The sequence below is a fragment of the Columba livia genome, chromosome 3 (assembly GCF_036013475.1).
Source record: "Columba livia isolate bColLiv1 breed racing homer chromosome 3, bColLiv1.pat.W.v2, whole genome shotgun sequence".
NCBI lineage: Eukaryota > Metazoa > Chordata > Aves > Columbiformes > Columbidae > Columba > Columba livia.
Genome location: NC_088604.1, coordinates 79,117,697 through 79,136,965, shown reverse-complemented (window position 1 = coordinate 79,136,965; position 19,269 = coordinate 79,117,697). Strand labels below are relative to the sequence as shown.

The 19,269-nt window shown below is 42.4% G+C and overlaps 1 protein-coding gene and 1 long non-coding RNA gene across 10 annotated transcripts in view; both read left to right on the top strand.

Annotated features, from left to right (window-relative positions):
- The first annotated feature begins 13,239 nt into the window (after positions 1–13,239).
- B3GALNT2 (beta-1,3-N-acetylgalactosaminyltransferase 2) overlaps positions 13,240–19,269 on the top strand; it is a 29,084-nt gene continuing 23,054 nt past the window's right edge. For 2 of the 9 annotated variants that reach the window (XM_065059737.1, XM_065059735.1), the window contains exon 1: positions 13,240–13,478. Coding sequence is in view for 6 of the 9 variants with exons in the window: in XM_065059733.1 (XP_064915805.1) it covers positions 13,376–13,478 (103 nt within the window). In the remaining 3 variants the exon portion in view is untranslated. The remainder of the gene's footprint in view (positions 13,479–19,269) is intronic. The other 7 variants (XM_065059731.1, XM_065059728.1, XM_065059732.1 and 4 more) reach the window with 5 other exon arrangements.
- On the top strand, positions 13,509–18,126 carry LOC135579204 (uncharacterized). The gene is made up of 2 exons (XR_010471883.1): positions 13,509–14,132; positions 14,683–18,126. It is a non-coding gene; the product is annotated as an uncharacterized LOC135579204 (long non-coding RNA).

Here is a 19,269-nt window from a genome sequence, read left to right as displayed (position 1 = left end):
TTAGTGGAGGGCGTGAACCTGCCCTGATTGGTACAAGGAGGGGAATTACTTTTTCTAAGTAGCTCTCTACATGCTTTTGCCTGTGAGCAAGACTTCATGAGGATGGAGAGTAACAGTAAATTAATGTGCTAGAACAGACAGCAAGGCCACTGTGCTATTTACAGCCACTGTTTGTATATTTTGTAGCCAAAGATCAGGCACCAGAGAAGCTATCAGCAAGTAAATTGTGGAGGTACAAGGAGGTTTTTTCTTTTGACTTTGTTTAAAGTGCAGCAAGAGGAAAAAAGTGAGGTATGGAATAGGATCAATCTGTCTTCAATAAGTAAAATTAAGTTCAATCAAGGCATCTGATGGAAACAACTGTTACATTATATACTTCTTTTTTTTTTTTTTTTAGTTCTTCTCCTTAAAAAAAGTCAAAGCTCCCCTCTGGTCTGATATATTAGGAGAGTTCCCTCAGCATAGTACTTTATATGTACAGTGTGTCAATACATGGGAAATGTCTCCTGCCTCACACATGGAGCTGACTTCACGGGCATTCCAAGGAGTGGCAGTTTCCTTGGAGAACTGCACTGGTCTGAGTGAGCCGAGGCTCTGAACAGCCACCCATGATGGAATGTGCTTCCTCTGCACGAACTTGTTTTCTGTGAGCATCTTAAGTACCTGCAAGGCAAAGACTAGCTGAGGAACCAAGGGCCTTGGCCTGTACTTAAATGCTGAATTTAGATGCTAGAAAAGGGCTGTTTGGTGAATTAAGTGATTTGCATTTAGCCCAAAGTGCACCTCCCTGCTCCAGCTTATTTTTAGCAGTTTCCATCAGTGTTTGTTGTACTGGTTTGTGCAGTGGAAATACAAGATGTCTGTATTGTACAGGGTTTGTTTTCTTTGCCAGTCAACTTGGACAAAGTGCCTCACCCACCTGCATTCAGCTACCAGTCCAGTCACGTGGGAGAGGTGGCTTTGGACTGGAGTGCTGCTGCTGGCCAGCTCATTCACCACCTCTATCTAACACAGAACTTCCATGTTAATTTTTTTTTACAATAATATTACAAGAAGAAAATGATATTCCTTGTAACCAATAGGCTTTTGGTATGTCTTTCATTTAAAGGCTGGGTTTTTAATTTGGCAGCTGAAGACATCAGTAGTCCAGTAGGCACAGTGCTGTTTCACAGTACCTGTACTGAAAAACACTCAAATGTCTTGACCAAGTTTTGTCTTGGCTAGGTTTGTCCTTTGTTTCTATTTCAAAGTTTTCAGCCTAAGATTCCCATTCTGAACTTTTAACAGTATTTCTTAATGCAGCTTTATTCTGAGGGGTAGAGGAATAGGCTTCACTGAGTAGCTATTTTAATGATAGTGAAATAAAAATGGCTTTCTGGAAGTATTTGTTAAAAAGGAGTAACAAAATGCTTAATAAGGTTCTTTAGGGAATCCTTCCTACACTGTACATGATTTGGTAACTGCTCTGATCACCATGGCAACATTTTCATTTGTCCTTCCGCATGTATGGTTTTAACTGGAACAGCAAGGGAGGAGAATACAGGGCATACAGCTTTATTCTCAAAGGCTTCGTGACAACTTGCATTTGTGGTTCATCATTAACATTCCCATCTAAAATAACAAAGTTGACACATCTTATTACAGTATTGCAAACTGCTTGCTTTCTGTTTCCAATTAGCCTTAGCATCTGAGTCCTGAGATTGAAACATTTCACAGTAGTTGTGAGCATCGCTAGTTATGAGAGCTGCATTTACAAAAATCCAGTATTATTCAGAAGAGGGGAATGTAATTGTTTTGGACTTAAGGTTTTTCTCCAAAATTGTTCTTCAGGTAGTTGTAAAGGTGTTTGACTTCTTATGTTTTTAATAGCTGCTTCCTATGTTTGTGGTTTCTTTCATCCTTTTATAACTTCCATCAGGTAAAAAAAATTGTATCTATCAAGATGTTTTCATGCTTCTACATTTAAAAAAGGAAACAACGTGGAGTACTGTAAATGGCGTATTTATTTTAGCAGATGTCTATAATATATCTGAAGAGGTTAAACTGTATAAGCACAACTCCTTAGTGGAGAATACGACAGCTTTCTCTAATACCCCTATTTATGAGTTTCTTGAATTATATGTACTACTGGCAAATTACTAATTTGAAGGGGTGGGGGGTAGTGGGCACACCTAGAAGAGCAGCAGTTCAAAATAATTGTAACAGCTTTGGATCACATAAGAATATATGACTTTATTCAATAACACCATCAAAATGCGATGTGTCTGAACAGAATGGCATTATCTGTATGGTTTTTGTTGTTGAATTTTTTTTATGCCAGCTTGATCCATAAATCAACATTTAAAAGAATGTCTTTTCCTCTGATCCCTCCAAACCATAAAATGTCTTTATCACTATTATGTTTTTGTGCTACTTTGACCTTTGAGGTTGTTTAGATAATTGATTGCTGCGTTCTATGCTCCAACATCTTGCCTCAAACACTACACAAAAAATATCTGAAAGTTCTTGGACATTTTTATAAAAGTAAATACAAAAAAAGTGCGCCCTCCAAAATGTGGCTTTGACTAACAGTAGCATTTCCAGTAGGCTGAAGCGATGAATTTTTATTTTCATCAAATGGTCTGATTTTATTCCCACTAACTTCCATGAGAACAAGACCAGGCCCGTTACTGTCCTAATGTTGTACTCCTCTCTCTCCGTTTTATTTCATACACCATTAGGCTTGTTGCTTTGTATTTCAGGCCCAGAAAACAATGCATGCTCCCTGTTAACAGTGTGAGTTGAGGCTGTCATCTTATGGAATTAGAACTTAAGGGCAGAAGTTGGAGTCAAGGAGTTTTTGACATATTATTAACGATCCTTTCTTTGTATCCTAGTGCTTGTTTTGATTAAATGAGACTTCCCAATGGTGGATTAATGGCAAATTATATCAGTAGCATTTGTGGGGCTGGCTGTTTTGCATTCCTCAGGTTAATCTCCTTGCTTTACCTTGAATTTAAAATGTTATCATTTCAGTACTAAAACGTATTTCCCTCTTCTCTATTATGTACCAAATTCCCCTTCTTTGCTTCCTGCACCAAGTATTAAATTAGTAGCAGGGTGCTTGGCTGGTGCTGATAGGCAAGATTTTTAAGCTAGCCTCTCGGAAATTATGGTTGGAGGAAGGGAAAATTTGAGGAAAGTTTAAGTTAAGGTACTCTAGGTCACACCATACATTAAAATAAATACAAACTTTGGTGACAGTGACAAAGGTAAACACAGGAGGTGTTGCCAACTGCTTCTGAAGTACATTGTAACAAAGCATTTTTGTAGTGATTTACAATAGGATCAGGTTCAGGAAAAAGAAGGAGTAAGAACGACAGTCTGTAAGGGTACATATTAAATCATGAAACTTTAATATAGCATTCATTTATCCAGTTGGATTCTGATATCAAAGGAGTAACTGAAGATGTACTTTGGGACCACCTGATTATATCGTTTTTCCTATCTTTTCATTGTAGAGGAGTAAAAACTTCCATACATAATTCTCCTAGAAAATGTCATTGTTATGGCTCTCCTTTCAGTCTGCATCAGAATCTGGATTTGTTTCTTCAAGGGGACAAAACAAAACTTGGGGGAGGATTGGTTCCTAAAAATAGAGGTTTCTTGTACTGAAAACTAATAATACTTGAAGTCCTTAGACTGACTTAAATAGCACCGTAATGTGTGAAAAATAGTGGGCAAAATTACCAGAATAAGTGCTATATAAAATGTTATTGGAACGTGCATAGTTAATCTTTAGAGAGAATGATATTTGGAATAAATACTGTACATTTGCATCTAATTGAATTCAGCTTTCTAGCACTATTAAATTAAGTACAGCCATAAATACCAGAACTGGTATGGGATCAGCTTTTCTGTCTGTTAGAGGAAGATGTACGTGTCAAGTACATTTACACCACTCACACTTGTGAACAAACAAAACGAGCAGCTTTACCCTAAAATAGGGTCTTCTCTTTCCCAAATTCCTGTTACAAGTAGAAATGGCACAAGATCGTGTATTACTGCCACCTACTGATAAACAGCCGACTGAAAAAGAAAAAAATACCAACATCAGCTAGAAATGACCTCAAAGGAGGATTTTAAATTAATGCACGTACTCTCAGAAACAGAGCGCCAGCACTTCTGTTTTCATGGTCTGCATTGTGTAAGGTATCGCCTGTCACTCTGGTACTGCTGGGGTGCAGTTCAACCTCACACTGCAGCTCCAGACTTCTCAGTTTCGGGAAAGAGAAGAGTCAGATGTATCATTTGGTTAAACAGATCAAGTGTCCAGCTAAAAAACACTTTAAAAGTCGTGGAAATCTTTGGGTGTATCAGTTGGTATTGCTGTGTACTCCTTTCTTGAATTTCATTTTCCAGTTTCACATGTGACTCGAATGCCTGTTCCTCATTGCCGCTGTGGCACCACTTATGCCACCACTTACACTTTTGCCTTCTGCTCCCCTGAGCAGGTGATGTGACTGCAAATGGCAGTAAGGGGCCGAGGGGCAGCAGCGCAGTGAGCCCCTAACAACCTCCCCCGTTTGCCTTCCTCTTCGTAGAACCCTGCAACAGCTTCTGTGGGACTGACAGCCACACTATTCCTTCACCCTCAAGCTTTGCTCCTGGCTGCTGAGTTTTTTGTTTCATGGTGTGGGTTTTTTTCCAATTATTGGAGTCTAGGCCAAATACCTCCCCGTGTACCACAGCGTAAGTGTACAGCTAGCACAAAGCTTAGGCCACTGTTCATGCTTAGAATAGCATTTTACAGAAAATGCACTAAGCATGGCATGAGGACGTGTTTCAAAGGACCACCCATTCCACAAAATCTGTTTGCTGTGTAGACTCTCACTGTACCATATCCTGCTGCACCTTTGAACTTCAGGCTGCATGCCTGAGCCCTTCATTCTTTCTATAGCATGCTCTGAGGAGATGTGCGATTGTTTGGTTTTTTTATGAAAGGAAGGAATGAGCCAAACTTTGTAGAAAAGAACCATTGTGACTTCTTAAAAACCTTTCAAGTAGCAGTGACTTTAAAGATGTCTACAGTGTAACAGCCTCTCTCTGGCAAGGTGGCGCACATGACTTTCGGCTGTAAAATTACAATTAACTTTCCTGTTGCAAAGACTGTTCACTACTGTGGTTCTTGTACTGATTCCTGTCTGAGAGGTTTCCCCCTGGAGAGCACCCAGCTTTTATCCTATTCATCAGAACACAACACACAGATTTCATATTTATATATATGCAATTCTGATACAAACATGTTAGTCATATCCTGAAAAGACCAAGTGAAAAAACTAGAGATGCTAAGATTCTCATGAAAAAACACCTCAACAGAAACTTTGAAAATATAGAGAATGTTACAGAAAACAGCCTTTCTGAGGTATTTTCTTCCTTTTCAGACAGCACATGCATGTTTTGTTCTGGGAGTTTGCTTCAGACTTTGGAAAATAACTATAGAGAACAACTATGAAATATCTATTCATGAGAAATTAGAAGGCCATATAAGTGATTTTATTTCTCTACAGTTCTGCCCATACCAGCTAAATAAATACTTGCAACAAGGATGGGAACACATTTGAGGATATTTACACAGAATCTGAACAAATGCAAAAAATGCATTAAAAGGTCATTACAGAAGCTATGTTAAGCACTCATTTAAGAAATGTCAGAGTTAAATTTGCTTATGCATCTTCCATTTGCCTCTCTCATTTGTATGCACTACGATTCCATATTGCCATTGCAGGAATTTCCCACAAGGCACAGTATAAGCAATGCTCAGTTAATGAGCAGTTACTCAATACTGTGTTGGTGTCTTTAGTCATTGTGTAGCCCCGGGCCTGATTTACTCACACATTCTGCTTTCAATATAGAACTATTGCCTGATGAGCTTCTCTGTGGTGCTCATCACGGTTTGCTTCACAAAGTATCTCCACTGTATCCTGGATGAATGTGAGGGTGGAACTGTTCCCATCTTTCAGTGGGAAGCTGAGGCAGATCCTGAGCAGAGCAGGTGAGATTGTTAGTACCTGCCTCTTCAGAGTGGTTAGCTCTTTCAACAGCTCAAACAATGTTCCCATTTGCTCAAGCTTCAGCTATGAATCCTCAGCTCTACAAAATGGAGTGACTTTTGCAAGTCAAACACCCAGAAACTGAGGGAAAAAAAGCAATGTGAAATGTTTAGTTTCATGATTTTCCTGGTATCATACAGAGGCAATGACCTGTAGCCTTGTCACACTATTTCCTTGTCCCACCTCGTTCACCTCACATCTTCTGCAGTAAATGAAGCAGCCATCTGTAGCATACTCGAGCAGAGCACATCCAACCTAAAGCAGAGTAAGCACCATGAGGGGGAAGTTGCACCAAGTCAGGTAAATATTTTTTTTAATTAAATATAGCCCGAATATGATCTATCCAGTCACAGATAATAATGAAATTATAAGTAACATGTGACCAATCCGCTTTATAATCCCCCCATCAGCATAACTCTTTACCATGCACGTGATGAAAAAGCCTATTTGCTGTCATAGGTCTCAGCAGAACTTCCTATAAACCTTATGCTCTTTTGTATCCACATCGTGAAGTCTTTGTGCCACTTGTTAAAAAAAGCTGTACATGAGCTGCAGGTGAAGTAGGTGGCCCCACCAGCTGTCCGTTGCCTGATTATTGCAGATCTCATGATGTTCACATCTCTGCAAGACACTCCCTTTTTTGGTCTCTGGGATGTGCCTGTCAAGACACAGCTGCTACAATACAGATGGTTTTGAGTCCATTTCTATTTTTGATTGTCATGAGCATGACAAGAAGTCAACTGGTACTGTGAAATTTATTATTGCTGTATTGGTTTGGACAACTGTGATGTCCTTGCAAGCCAATTTTGTATGGTATTATTGTCATCAACTCTTGTGCAGGTTAGGCTGGGTCTCATAAAAAAAAAATCCAACTAAACAACACCTTCTTTCCAGAAGATAACAAAGATATTCCAATTTACCCCTCTCCAGAATAAGGGATGGTGACCTGGTTATCCAACTGGACACTCAAGTGATGGCTCTGTGAGGGGACATGAGACTTGAAGCTTCACCTTTCTGTAAAGAAAAATGATTTGAGGCAAGTTGGGTTATCTTTGTCTCCATACGATGTCAGGGCTGTTTTCTTTTCTATGTTCTTGCAATGCCAGTGAAAGGATATTCTTGGACCTCAGATAAGTCACTCGAAACTGTGGCTTCTGCCACAAATGAGAGCCATGTGCCAAAACTGTTAAAACTTCTGCACAGAAAACAGGAGGGAAGAAGAGCAAGTTACAACATTATTTTGCTGACCTAATTCAGCAAAACTTAAAGTCACTGCTCCAAACAGCCATGAGGATGCAAAAACTTTATTTAAAAATAATAATTAAAAAAAGTCAGCAAAATAATAGACAAATAATTTTAGACAAAACGAGAACATTTTTTTCTTAATGTTCTTAATGTTCTTAACTTCCTTAACTGGAAGTTAATTTGGAAAAAAAAAACTGGAAAAATTATGGAGAAGATTATACTGGGTACTATGGAAAGGCATTTAAAGAACAATGTGATAATCAGGCACAGTCAACATGAGTTCACAAAAGCAAAGTCCTGACTACCTAATTGTATACCCTTCTGTGGTGCAGTTACCTGTCTAGAGAGTGAAGCGAAGGTGGTGCATGTAGTTTTTCTGGATTTTAGTAAGACTTTTGATACTGTCCCTCACAGCATCCTTCTAGTCTAACTATGGGATGAGCAAGTTCATGGTGTGCTGGGTGAAGAACTGGCTGAAGGGCAGATCTCAAAGGGTTGTAGTGAATGTGACTACATCTGGTTGGTGACTGGTCGCCAGCTCTGTTCCTCAGGGCTCAGTTCTAGGGACAGATCTGTTCAGTAGATTTATCAGCAATCTGGATGCGGGAGTTGAATGCACCATTAGCAAGTTTTCTGATGATACCAAACTGGGAGGTGCTGATGACTCTTGAGGGACAGGAGGCCTTGCAGAGGAATCTAGACAGATTGAAACATTGGGCTATAATTAAGGGGATGAAATTTAACAAGTCCAAATGCCGGATTCTGCACAAGTATAGATGGGGAGGGGAGTGGCTGAGGGGCAATTTCATTGCTCTCTGCAGCTTCCTGGGGAGTGGATGTGGAGGGGGAGGTGCTGAGCTCTTCTCCCTGGTACTCAGTGATAGGACATGTGGGAATAGTTCAAAGCTGCACCAGGGGAGGTTTAGACTGGACATTACAAAGCATTTCTTTACTGAGAAGGTGATCAAACACTGAAACAGGCTTCCTAGAGAGGTTGTGGATGCCCCAAACCTGTCAGTGTTGAAGGGGCTTTTGGACAATGCCCTTAACAAAGCACTTTATCTTGGTCAGCCCTGAAGTGGTCAGGCAGTTGGACTAGATGATTGTGTGTCCCTTCCAACTGAAATTTCTTTTCTATTCTGTTCTATTCTATTCTATTCTATTCTATTCTAATTAACTTTTCAGAAATTATTGAGTTATTTTAGCTGGAATTTACCAAGTGTTGCAGTGGTCGTTGTCACTGCAACCCTCAGCCTAAAGAACTGAAGTGTGGAATAGCTTCAAGAGAGACCATTCTTCAACTGGGAACCACTGAGTAGCCTTAACAAAAAGAAAAAAAATTCAGTGCAACTTATGACACCCCATAGTTCTCTAGGTTCAGAGCTTCTTACAGATCCCAGCTTCATGCTTTTTTATGATCAACTGGTATGAAAGGGTTGCAAGACTAAGTTCTGTTGCAACCATGCCCTGAAGCATTTAACCACTATGATGGAAAGAGTCAAGTCAATGTGTTTTCTCTAAAGGAAATACTTGCTCCTCGACCTTTTTAGCTCCTTGAATCTCTTAATAAAGGAGAATGTAGAGTAGAATTGGTAGTCATAGCATATCTGGATTTTTTTCAATGACTAGTAAGTCTCCCTTAAGAGACCATTAAGGAAGATAGCCGTGGGCAAAATCTTGTTAGATTCTTGCCTCCATTCAGTGTATAATACAAATGAGCTGCATGCTGCCCAAAAGCTTTCTAATAGCATCTCCCTTAGAGCTGGCTGGTCACATACCATTGACTTTGCTGCTGCTAATGATAGGAGCTGACAGGCCCGTCAGCAAGACAGCCTGTTTTCCAGAGATCAGTTTTCACAGGATTCCTTTGTCTGTCCTCAGGAGACCCCAGTGACACTGACAGCATTAATAGCCTAAGCCGAGGAGTCTGGGAACTCCTCTGCAGCTCCACTTCATTAGGATAGGAAGATGGAAAGGGAGGCAGACAGACATCTCTTGCATTTGGGAAAATAAACAAAATCTATTTGTTCTAAAGATCCTAAGGAAGGTAAGGAAAGGATTGCTAATACCTCAATACAGACAGTGAGTCTGTTTGTGTTATGAACACTGGAAAAATTTAAAAAAAAAAAAAGATGACACACTCTTGGGATGCAAATTTACAACCCTTTACATTCTAATAAAATCCTTCATACCCTGATCTGTAATCCCCTTTTTCTTTAAATAACTGAAGGTGCAATGATTTTGTGGAATGTAATATATTGGTATTACTGCAAGGTATGAAGAAAGTTAAGCTCCAAATCCTCAAAACACAATCTCTCTCCAGCCCTTCCTCTGCTTTCAGATGGAGGGCACACAAGTCAATAAAACACACAGCTCCCTAGGGGTGGACTCTGCCAAAACACACACAGCTCTGCCTTGCTTCTTGCTCCTCTCATCTGCTGCTAGTGTCCTAAAAAGTTCACAGTCACTCACTTGGGGCAATGAGCAGGTGAAGAGACATTGAAGAACTGAATGCTATGGACTGGCTGGCTGTGGTACACGACTACAGCTCTGGTATCCATCGCGTCTTCTCTGTGTCAGGCAGGGGATCTTATCCAGAGACATTACGCAAATTTAACAGAAGCGTCTTAATTTTGCAAGCAGCCTAAGGGGCTAAAATTTCTCTCTTCTTTCTCCAGCTCTTGTGCCCAACATGTTGTGCCTGTACTGTACTTTGTGTGCCAGAGGTGCTACCTGAGTCTGTAATGTCAGAAGAGTAAATCTGCTCAGAGAGTGCAGAATAAAAATGGTGTATTTTTGAATGATACATAGAATCAGCATAACCCAACTAATTCTGTCTTCCAGAAAAATAATTTGACGTTACCTAGAAGTTATATTTCAGAACCATTTATCTTTTCATAGTATGTTGTCCTGGTTTTGTTAAAAACAAGTTTCTCTTTCAGTGAATTTGCCTGTCAGCTAAAGCCTTCATATTAACTGCATTTTCCTGGAGAACCAGACACATGTTTTGGTAAACCTAGCAATGGAATGCAAACTTATTGATAAGCACAGATGGACATCTCGCGAGAGGGGCGACTAGAAGCAAGTGAGCAAAAACTGAACAACTGGGTATAACATTCCATTCACGTGAATACTTCATATAAAAGTGGGAGATCACGAGGATCTCGTCCCTTTTTTCCTTTTGCCCTTTTTCCCTTTTGCTTATGGCTGACATTAGGAGAGGACCTTGCTAGTCGTCCCTGCGAACTGAGGCCTAGTGACAGACTGAATCCAGCTCCGATTGGCTGCAGAGTCTAATCCAGGACTTCAGGTGCCGGCTCTGCAGTTGCTGAGACTTTCAAGATTGGTTTTGTATATTTTGTATTATTTTCTCTATTCTTATTAGTAGCATTAGTAAAACATCTTTAATTTTTTCCAACTCTCTTCACTCTGTGCTTCTTTTCCTTCCAATCGCCTCTCCTTAGTGAAAAGGGGGAGAGGGAGGGGGAAGTGTGGGGGGGGAGAGGGGGTTAACAATACATCTGCCAGGGTTTTATTGTCACCCCGCAATCTTAACCCTCGACATATGTATAACCATGATTCTTAAATGTCTGGAAATATTTCATTGTTCTACAGGCCAAGATTTTTCAAAAAGGGCACCTAAAATTTGGTGCCCCAGATCCATGTTTAGAAACCCTGATATCAGCTTGCTTCCCCAAAATACTAGTCCTCATAAAAGCCCTCAAGAATGCAAACTGAAACTGCTTTGCTAATGAGAACTTCTGAAAACTGGGTTAATGGTTGGGTCTGATTATCTCACAATTTTTCACACAGGTGCACATTTTCAGTGTCATGCACAACATGGGAGGTACCACTGCTTGCATCTTCTACACATGATGAAACTGGGGGGCTGAGATACATCTTTGGCTTTAAAATCTTGCAGAGAATTTGATAGAAAATGGAGTAGGAAAGTCCAGTCCTCTACAACTAAACTGTATTTTTAATAATTTCTTGCATGAGTAACCAAAAATGCATATATATTATCCTTTTGACCAGCACACCCTGTTTCTGTAATATGGAGAAACAGATTTCTCCTGGTTTGTACATTATGTAGTCCTTTATCCTTGAGCATGATAGGTAATACCACATAGAAAGCAAGATATTAAAGAGTTGTGTCCTCTGTCTGCAAGGAAGTAATTACTCCCAGACATGTTTATAGGATTGATCCCCATGAGTTCATGTGGCTCTGGGTAAGGCTCAGGGAGAGAACTTAAGGTACTGACCACAAGGAATACAGGCAAATATAGAGTAATATTAGCAGTTGGACCAGTTTCATTTCTGCAGCTGAACCTGCTGAAAGGCAAGTCAAATGTAAATAGTGATTAATAACAATAGCGTTTTTTGTGTAAATGCTTTACCTAGTACTATTATTTGCTGACAAGTACAGACTCAATTGCATATTAAATATGTGTAAGTATGCAAACAAACTAAAATTGATGTTTTTCCAACACATTTTCCTTTTGTTGTTTAAAGCCAGTATATGAAGGTTAAAGTCATCAGTGTTCCTTCTAATATCTCACTCCAGTTGATGAAAAATGAATTTTAATTAAGCTGTTTGAAAGGACTTTAAGGATTTTCCAATCACTTTTCACAGCTTGGGGAATTAAAAAAACCCCAGATTTTAGTATTTTTTAAAATAAAAACTCAATCCTTTATTTTAGTTATATGTCATATGTATCAGGTTCTATTACTAAATTATGTGTTTCTGATAGAATAGCATCAGCACGTGTTCATTTAAGCCTTACAGCTATTACACATGAACTTCTGGTTTATACATTAAATTCTGAGAAACCTCAATTTATTTATCCACTCCACTTTTTTTTAAAATTTTTATTTATTTTTATTTTCCCCAGATAAATTCACCCTCCAGGAGTCTAGGAAACAATTGTGTTTTTTTATCTGTGTTCAGAGGGACCAAAGGCAAGTAACTTCTCAATGTGCTGATAATCTTATGCTCTCCTCTGTCGAATCCTACGTAAACCTCCTTAGTGTTCTGCAGATGGTTGCCCTTTGGCTGTAGGTAAGATGCAAAGCTGAGCTTGGATTATTAATATCCGATAATGTACTTCTGCAAGAACAAGAATGCTACTGCCAGTTCTTGACTGCGATCCAGTTGCAGCTAAGGACACTTTGACTGTGTAAAATCTCCCCTGGAATTTCAGTCAGATAACATGTTCCTTGCTGGAATAAAATACTCCAGAAGCAGCGTGTCATGCTGCTCCAGTTCTTTGCCAAAGCGAAGCACCCTCTCCCCTCTGTTGGCTTGGTAAAAATTGTTCTGGAATGCTATTTTGCGACTATAGGATGACTTTTTTTAAAGGGGCATTCAGCAGATAACCGTATTTTTGCACAAACACAGATTAACGGGGAAGGTTTTAGCCGTGGCTGGTGCCCGGCACAGCGCCACGCTGCAGCCCCAGCCCCAGCCCCAGCCCCAGCCCCGGCCGGGCCGCGCTGCGCGGCGGCGGGAGGCGAGGCCGGCGCCGGGCCCCAGGGCAGCCCCGCCGGTCACAGAAGCCCCGTGGCTCCCAGGAGGGCAGCAATTCGTTAGGGCAACGTGCTGCTACAGCCCCCGGGGACTGTCCCCCAACATCTGCTCTCCCCTGCCATGTAAAACGCGAGGCAGAGCCGCGCTTCCTCGGCCTTCCCCCGCGAGGAAGGGCTCCCGCTGGGCTTTCCCACCCAAGCAGCTCCCGCCGCCGCCGCCGCCGCCCGGCCGTCCGCGGCAGAGCCGGCCCCGCTCGCCTCAGCCTCCCGGGGCCGCGCCGCCCCGCGGCATTGTGGGGGCTGTAGGCGGCCGGCGCCGCCGCCCGCGCCGCCGCTGCCCGCCGGGGCTGGGGCGGGACTGCAGCTCCCGGCGGCCGCGGGGCAGCGGGGCCCGGCCCGGCCGAGCAGCGGCGGCGCGGGGAGGAGCCGCGGGCGCCCGAGTCGGCCCGTCGCCCCGGCGCCGCTGGAAGAGGCCGGCGCGGAGGGGAAGGGGCTGGCTGCGGCGGCGGCCAATGCGAAACTGGCTGGTGTTGCTGTGCCCGTGTGCGGTCGGGGTTGCGCTGCACCTCTGGCTGCTGCTCGGCTGCTCCGGCGGCCCCGGGAGGTACCCGGCAGGTAGGGCAGGGGCGGGTGGCGGGGCTGCCCGGGACACAGGCACCGCGGCTGGGCAGGGCTCCCCCAGGAGCCTGGTGAGGAGGGGTCGGGGCCGCGGGGAAGGGCGCCTGTGGGGCTGGGAAGGGGGCGCCTCAGGGTTCTGGGGCAGTTAACGGGGCGGGGGGCGAGGAGGAGCTCGGCGGCGGCCCCGGGAGCGGGGAAAGGGACTGTGGCCGTTAAACGGCCGGGGCCGTTCCCCCCTGCCCCGTTAAGCCGCGGTGGTGCCGGCGGCTCCGGCGTTTCTGTGGCGATGGGCGGGAAGGGGGGTCACCCCGCCGGGGAAAAGCGCCCGGAGTGCCTGCGTGACGACTCGTTACGTCGGGCTGGCGCCTGCGATTTAAACCGGAGCTACCGGCCGCGGTATGGGGTTGTCAAGGGTGCGTCGCACGTTTCCGTGGGGCAGCAGCCCCTTCTGAGCGCCTCCTGCCCCGCCGGTGCCCCCCGTGCCCACCGAGGGGCAACACTCACCCACGGGAAAGACCTTCCCACCAGTTTTGCTTGCGGCATGTCGTTTCCAGCCTTAGGAATAGCTCCACATTGTGCCGTGTTTGCCTTAGCGGTCTGTAAAACCCCCGTGGTGCAAAAAGCTATTAATAGGATCGGGTATGATCTAAGGTAAGTGAAATCAGACTACTAAGGACTCAACATGGTGCTCTTTGTAAAATGAGTAAGTTTTTAGGCTGTGAATCTGCACACCTGGTAGAAACAGGCATCCGCTGGAATATAAACTTTTGCCAGCTACCCATTTGTGCTGTTTGAGAACATTGAGAAACACTCCACAGGACATGTGAAAATACTATAAGGAAAAAATGGTGTTTTTTTTACTTGAAATCTGCTTAGAACTCTGTGTAGCGACCCAGTAGCTTGTTCACTGACAATGCCATGCATCGCGACCCGTGCTTGTTCCCTGTGCGGTGTAGGCAGCTGTGAGGAAAAAGAGTGCTGCTTTCCTGTGGCGACTAATGATGCAGGTGTGAAAGGAGCAAGGTCAGTGCATTTGGGTAGTTTGAAGGTGGTGGAGTTGTAGGGTGTCCACTGTGTCTGTATTGTGCCTGCTGCATGTCAAATGAGCGGTGGTCACACTTGAATTATAAAAGAACCAGAGTTCTAATTGTTAGCCTGGATGCATTTGAATTGTCTGGTCCGTTTGTTCCTTGTTTTTCAGGGTGCTGCTTTTGTAACTTCAGTGCATTAATTTGGAGTTGGAGGTGACAATGTGGAATCTCGTGATGACCTCTGCAGAAATGTGTTTTCCACTAACAAACATTTCTGAAGAAAATCCAGAAGTTTCTCAGTTGGGGAGGAAGGGTAGCTTTGCTCTACAGAGATTCACTATTACAAGCAGTTATCACTGGAGTTTGTGCTTGTTACTGTGAAACTATGTTGCATTGGATAATGTTAGGATAACTAGGATTAATAATAGAAAAGAGAACTTCCATCATCTCGTAAGAAAATGTTCCATACGATACGTGTACTGTCTTTTTGTAGGTCTGATCCTTGTCTGATAATTTAAGGAAGATTCTACCATTAAAGTACCATGAAAGGTACAAGCTGTAGGTATGGCTGCCTTGGCAGGCGAAAGAAGGGTGCGCAAAGGGACCCCGTTTATCTCTGATGTCTTCTGTGTTATATTTTTTTATTATTCTGTGTGGTTTAGCAACATTAATGAATTTGTATACAAGAGTAAAAAATGTCCCTAATAACTAAAACACTTACTGAGTATGAAACTATTTAAGAAGATCCGGTGCTGCCTGATAAAGACAGTCTTATTTAATTTGATTATCGAGGTTTGTGCATTTTTTTCTTGTTTACTGCTTCACTGGTATGAATAAAAATTAAATATGATTATGGGACAGTGTTTTACAATAGCTGTGACATAAAAATGCATTATTTGTGTGTTACTTGGTATTTCTGTGTAGTGTCTTTGTGTCCCAACATTTGCAAAATTAGCTACTGGTGGAGGTCAAGAACAGCAGTTCTGTTTTTTGAGTAGTTTAATTCTCCTCTCAATGGTCATAAAACACATGCAAACCAATGGAGATTTGTTAAAAAGATGGAAACCTCATTTAGTGATTAGTTAGCTTGACTCACTAACAGAAGTCTGGAATAGACATTTCTGGCCATCAATTCTGCTCACTTTTTCTAATAAGCAGCTCTTGATCTCTGTTGTAAAATGACAGCTGGGCAGCCTACGTTTATCTAGCCGAAGGTTGGGGTGGCTTTTTGTTTGTTCACGTGGGTTCCTGGCAGTCTTAGGGAGAGGTTGTTCCAGAAGCTTGCTGTCATGATTAGAAATGTTTCCCCATTTCTGGCCTAAACTTACTTGCAACTGCTTTATGCCCTTGTGTTCTAAAGTCTTTCAGTAAAAAGGATCTTTCTCCTCCTTCAAGTACACCTCCATCATGTAACCATAGAGATAAAAGGTATCTGTTTTAAACCTTTGTTTTCTTAAGCTGAGCAATTCAAGTACTTCTAACTTCTACTGGCAAAATAGGCTTTCCATTTCTGAACGGCAGTGTATTTATGTTGTCTATAGGTCAGGTGATTTTAAATGTGAACAGTGTTCCAGTCTTCACTTGTTCCACCTATTTCTGTTCCTCTATTGCAGGGGTGTCAAGCTCATTTTCACTGGGGCCCACATCAACCTTGTGGTTGCCTTCAAAGGACCGAATCTAATTTTAGGACTGTATGAATGTAGGAGCAGTTACATTCATACAGTCCTAAAATTAGATTCGGCCCTTTGAAGGCAACCGAAAGACTGATGTGGCCTCTGGCGAAAATGAGCTTGACACCCCTGCTCTATTAGATATGCCTCCTTTAATAACACCTTCTTCTCAACTACCCCACGTGAAAGGCCTGTGGTCTGCCTGCATGCTTTGGCCCTCGGTTGTGTTTCTCCCTGTGCTTTATTCCAGTTCTCGCTGTGTTCGTGATCACTTTCAGCTTGGTGTCACAGAAGATGGAGTACACTACTTGTAGGCGGTAATCGTTAATTGGAAAAAAATAAATAGGATTGGTTCTGAGACCAAAGGCACTGGCCTTTGCTTCAGTGTCCTGACTTTAGTGGCTCCCTACTTTCTTTTTGTTCATCAGTTAATGGAACTGTAATTCACACTTCTGAGCAAGATTTGTGCAAGAATGTACTTTTAGGTTTACTTGGAGTCCTTGTTGAGCTAGTTACAAACAAGTGCTGTCCAAAGGAAGTTTGTGGGTAGGAAGCTGTAGTTATTTTTTGTAAAAAATCGTAGATAAATGCTAATTATAAAATGAGCTCAGAAACTTGAGAAAGAACAGACAGACCTGCTTTTAGCACTCCAGGTGGATTCATTGCTAATTCTGTGTTTTAATTGATGGCACAAGTGTTATTGAGTAGGAAATTACTCATGGCAGGGCTTTGGTTACAGTGCCTAATCAGAAAGCCCCACACATTTGATGTAACACGCTACTTCTTTGCTGATGCCAATGTCCTTTAAGACATGATTCCTGTTCCGTTTCTGGGGGAGTGTGGCAGCTAAGAATTGGCCCTTTTGGTTTTGTTAGAGTCAGTCTTTTACTAGCAAATAATTATGCAACAGATTTAAGAACACCATTTTCTAGAAACTGCTTGTATGCCATCTGTTGTCCTGCGGTTCAGCACGTACTTCTTCAGGCACTGGCCTAATGGAACTGCATACACATTGGTTAGGCCGGCATTTAGTGATCTGCTTTGCAGAATTGTGACTGTTCCCCTTCACAGACTAGCCTGTGTACGTGACAGGTGAGAGAGAAGGAGGGAGAGCTTAACCTGCTTTTGGCTTTTCAGCCCTGAAATAACAAAATGTAGGAACAACCTCTGAGGTTATGAGTGATGTTATATTCTTTAAGGAGAAATTCTGTTCAAATGTGATACTTTATTATTAATCATGTTTAGAGCACCATCATCCCACCAGTGTTACAGCTGTCACTTTGCAACTCAGAAGGACCCTGCTGTCTTATTTCTTGAAGGGAATGCTGTTGATGGAAAAGAAAAAAAATCTCCCTAGAGAGGTTTTCCTCTTTGAATCTGTAAAGCTTGTTTAAAAGCTTGTCTAAAGGCTTGTCTGTCTCAAGGAGTGCTGTGGTCCTTCAGAAACCAGGGGTATACATCATGGGGATTTTTAGTTCTGGTTTAAAGTAGGTACTGCAGGGGGTCGTGTAGCTCTTCTTGCAAAGAAACCTGTAATGCAGATGAGCTATAGCAGGTTACTTTAAGTGAAGAGGATTAGAGAGCGGGAAAGAGCTGCTTTTGCTCTTTGGTTTGTTCTTTTTTCTGTGTGTGTCAGCATTCTGTGAATACAAACCTTCTTTATATGCAGTTAATTCCTTCCCCCGTGTTTGTTTGGATCTTTCACAAAGCATCACAGAAGAAAGAGGAAGGCATTTGAAAGCAGGAATATGGTTACAAAGTCACAAGAATAGGCAGAGATAAAAACCTGGAATGTGTGGGGTTTTTCTGAGGGGAGGGGGTGTTGTTCTTTTTTAGTTTTATCTTCTGAAGCAGATTAGTTAAGAATATTCTTAATAACTTCTGCCTGGCATACTTAGTTCCATTCATTGATTAAAAAAAAAAAAACAAAGAAGGAAAAAGAAAGTAGCTGCATGGGTAGCAGAAGGTACAAAGCCCAGCATTGTGTGGAGCTGCCTTATTTGAGCGGTCTCCCGTGGCAGTTCTCTGGTGCCTGACAGTGCAGGTAAGCCTACACTGCTGTGTTTCTCAATGCAGGCACTAACAAGAAGGCTTTTCTTTTCCAGTCCAGTTAACGAAATGTGGGAACTTAATAACTTTGGGGACTGTGCACTGTGTCAAACTTGACTGAAAATGACTGGCAAATTTAGAATTTGGTAGGAGGCTTGTGAATCAAGATATGTGCAGCAGGATCATATTTACTGTGTTTATTGACAAAATCAAACTAAATGATCTCTCAATCTTTTCGTCTCCTTATAATGACAGTAAATATAATTAACAGCTTAGCTTGACATTTTACTTGAGAATCAGTCTCACGGGAAGAAGAGATGCATGTTAATCTTTTTAGTTTGGGATTCTGAAAAACTTCAAGAGCTATTGACTGCTGCTGGGGTGGTTAAAATCTGAGCAGGGCCAGCAGCCTGCCTGTCAGCAGTGATCTCTTTCTGTGGCCACCTGACAGGGGACACACCTCTGCATCTGTAGCCTTGTCTTCTAAGGGCACACCTCTGTGCTCTCTATAGGCACTTGTTTACCTCTTCCTGCGTCTCTCCCTAACTTTGATATGTTGGTAGTTCTCAGTCAAGCTTGACGGGCAGTTGAAGGTCCCAAAGACCAGTGTTTTCACCAAATTTAATGAAAGTCGGTGACTGAGACAGCTCATACTGAAGTGACAAATTGTACTGGTAGAAATACACGTATGGTCAGACATCAGAGAATTATGTGGGAGCTTGTCCTTACAAATACCCAGCCCAGGAAAGCTTCAGTAAGAGCTTGTTATTAACTACATGACACAAAACTCTGACAGGCTGGACTTAGTTGTAGAGCTCACAGGAGTACTCCTTACAGTTACTGTACAGAACTAAGTGGATCTCAGCAGTTGAGAGAGGGCTGCTTCCTTCCATGTTTTTGTAGCTTTTGCTGTGGGTTAACAGCCTCAGGCAAAACAGCAAAATCAAAGCAGTTTTGTTTCTGATGCTAAAAGAGTGTCAAGCAGGCTTTGCACATTTGGCTACTTACATTCCACTGAGAAGTCTTGGGCTGTGTGAC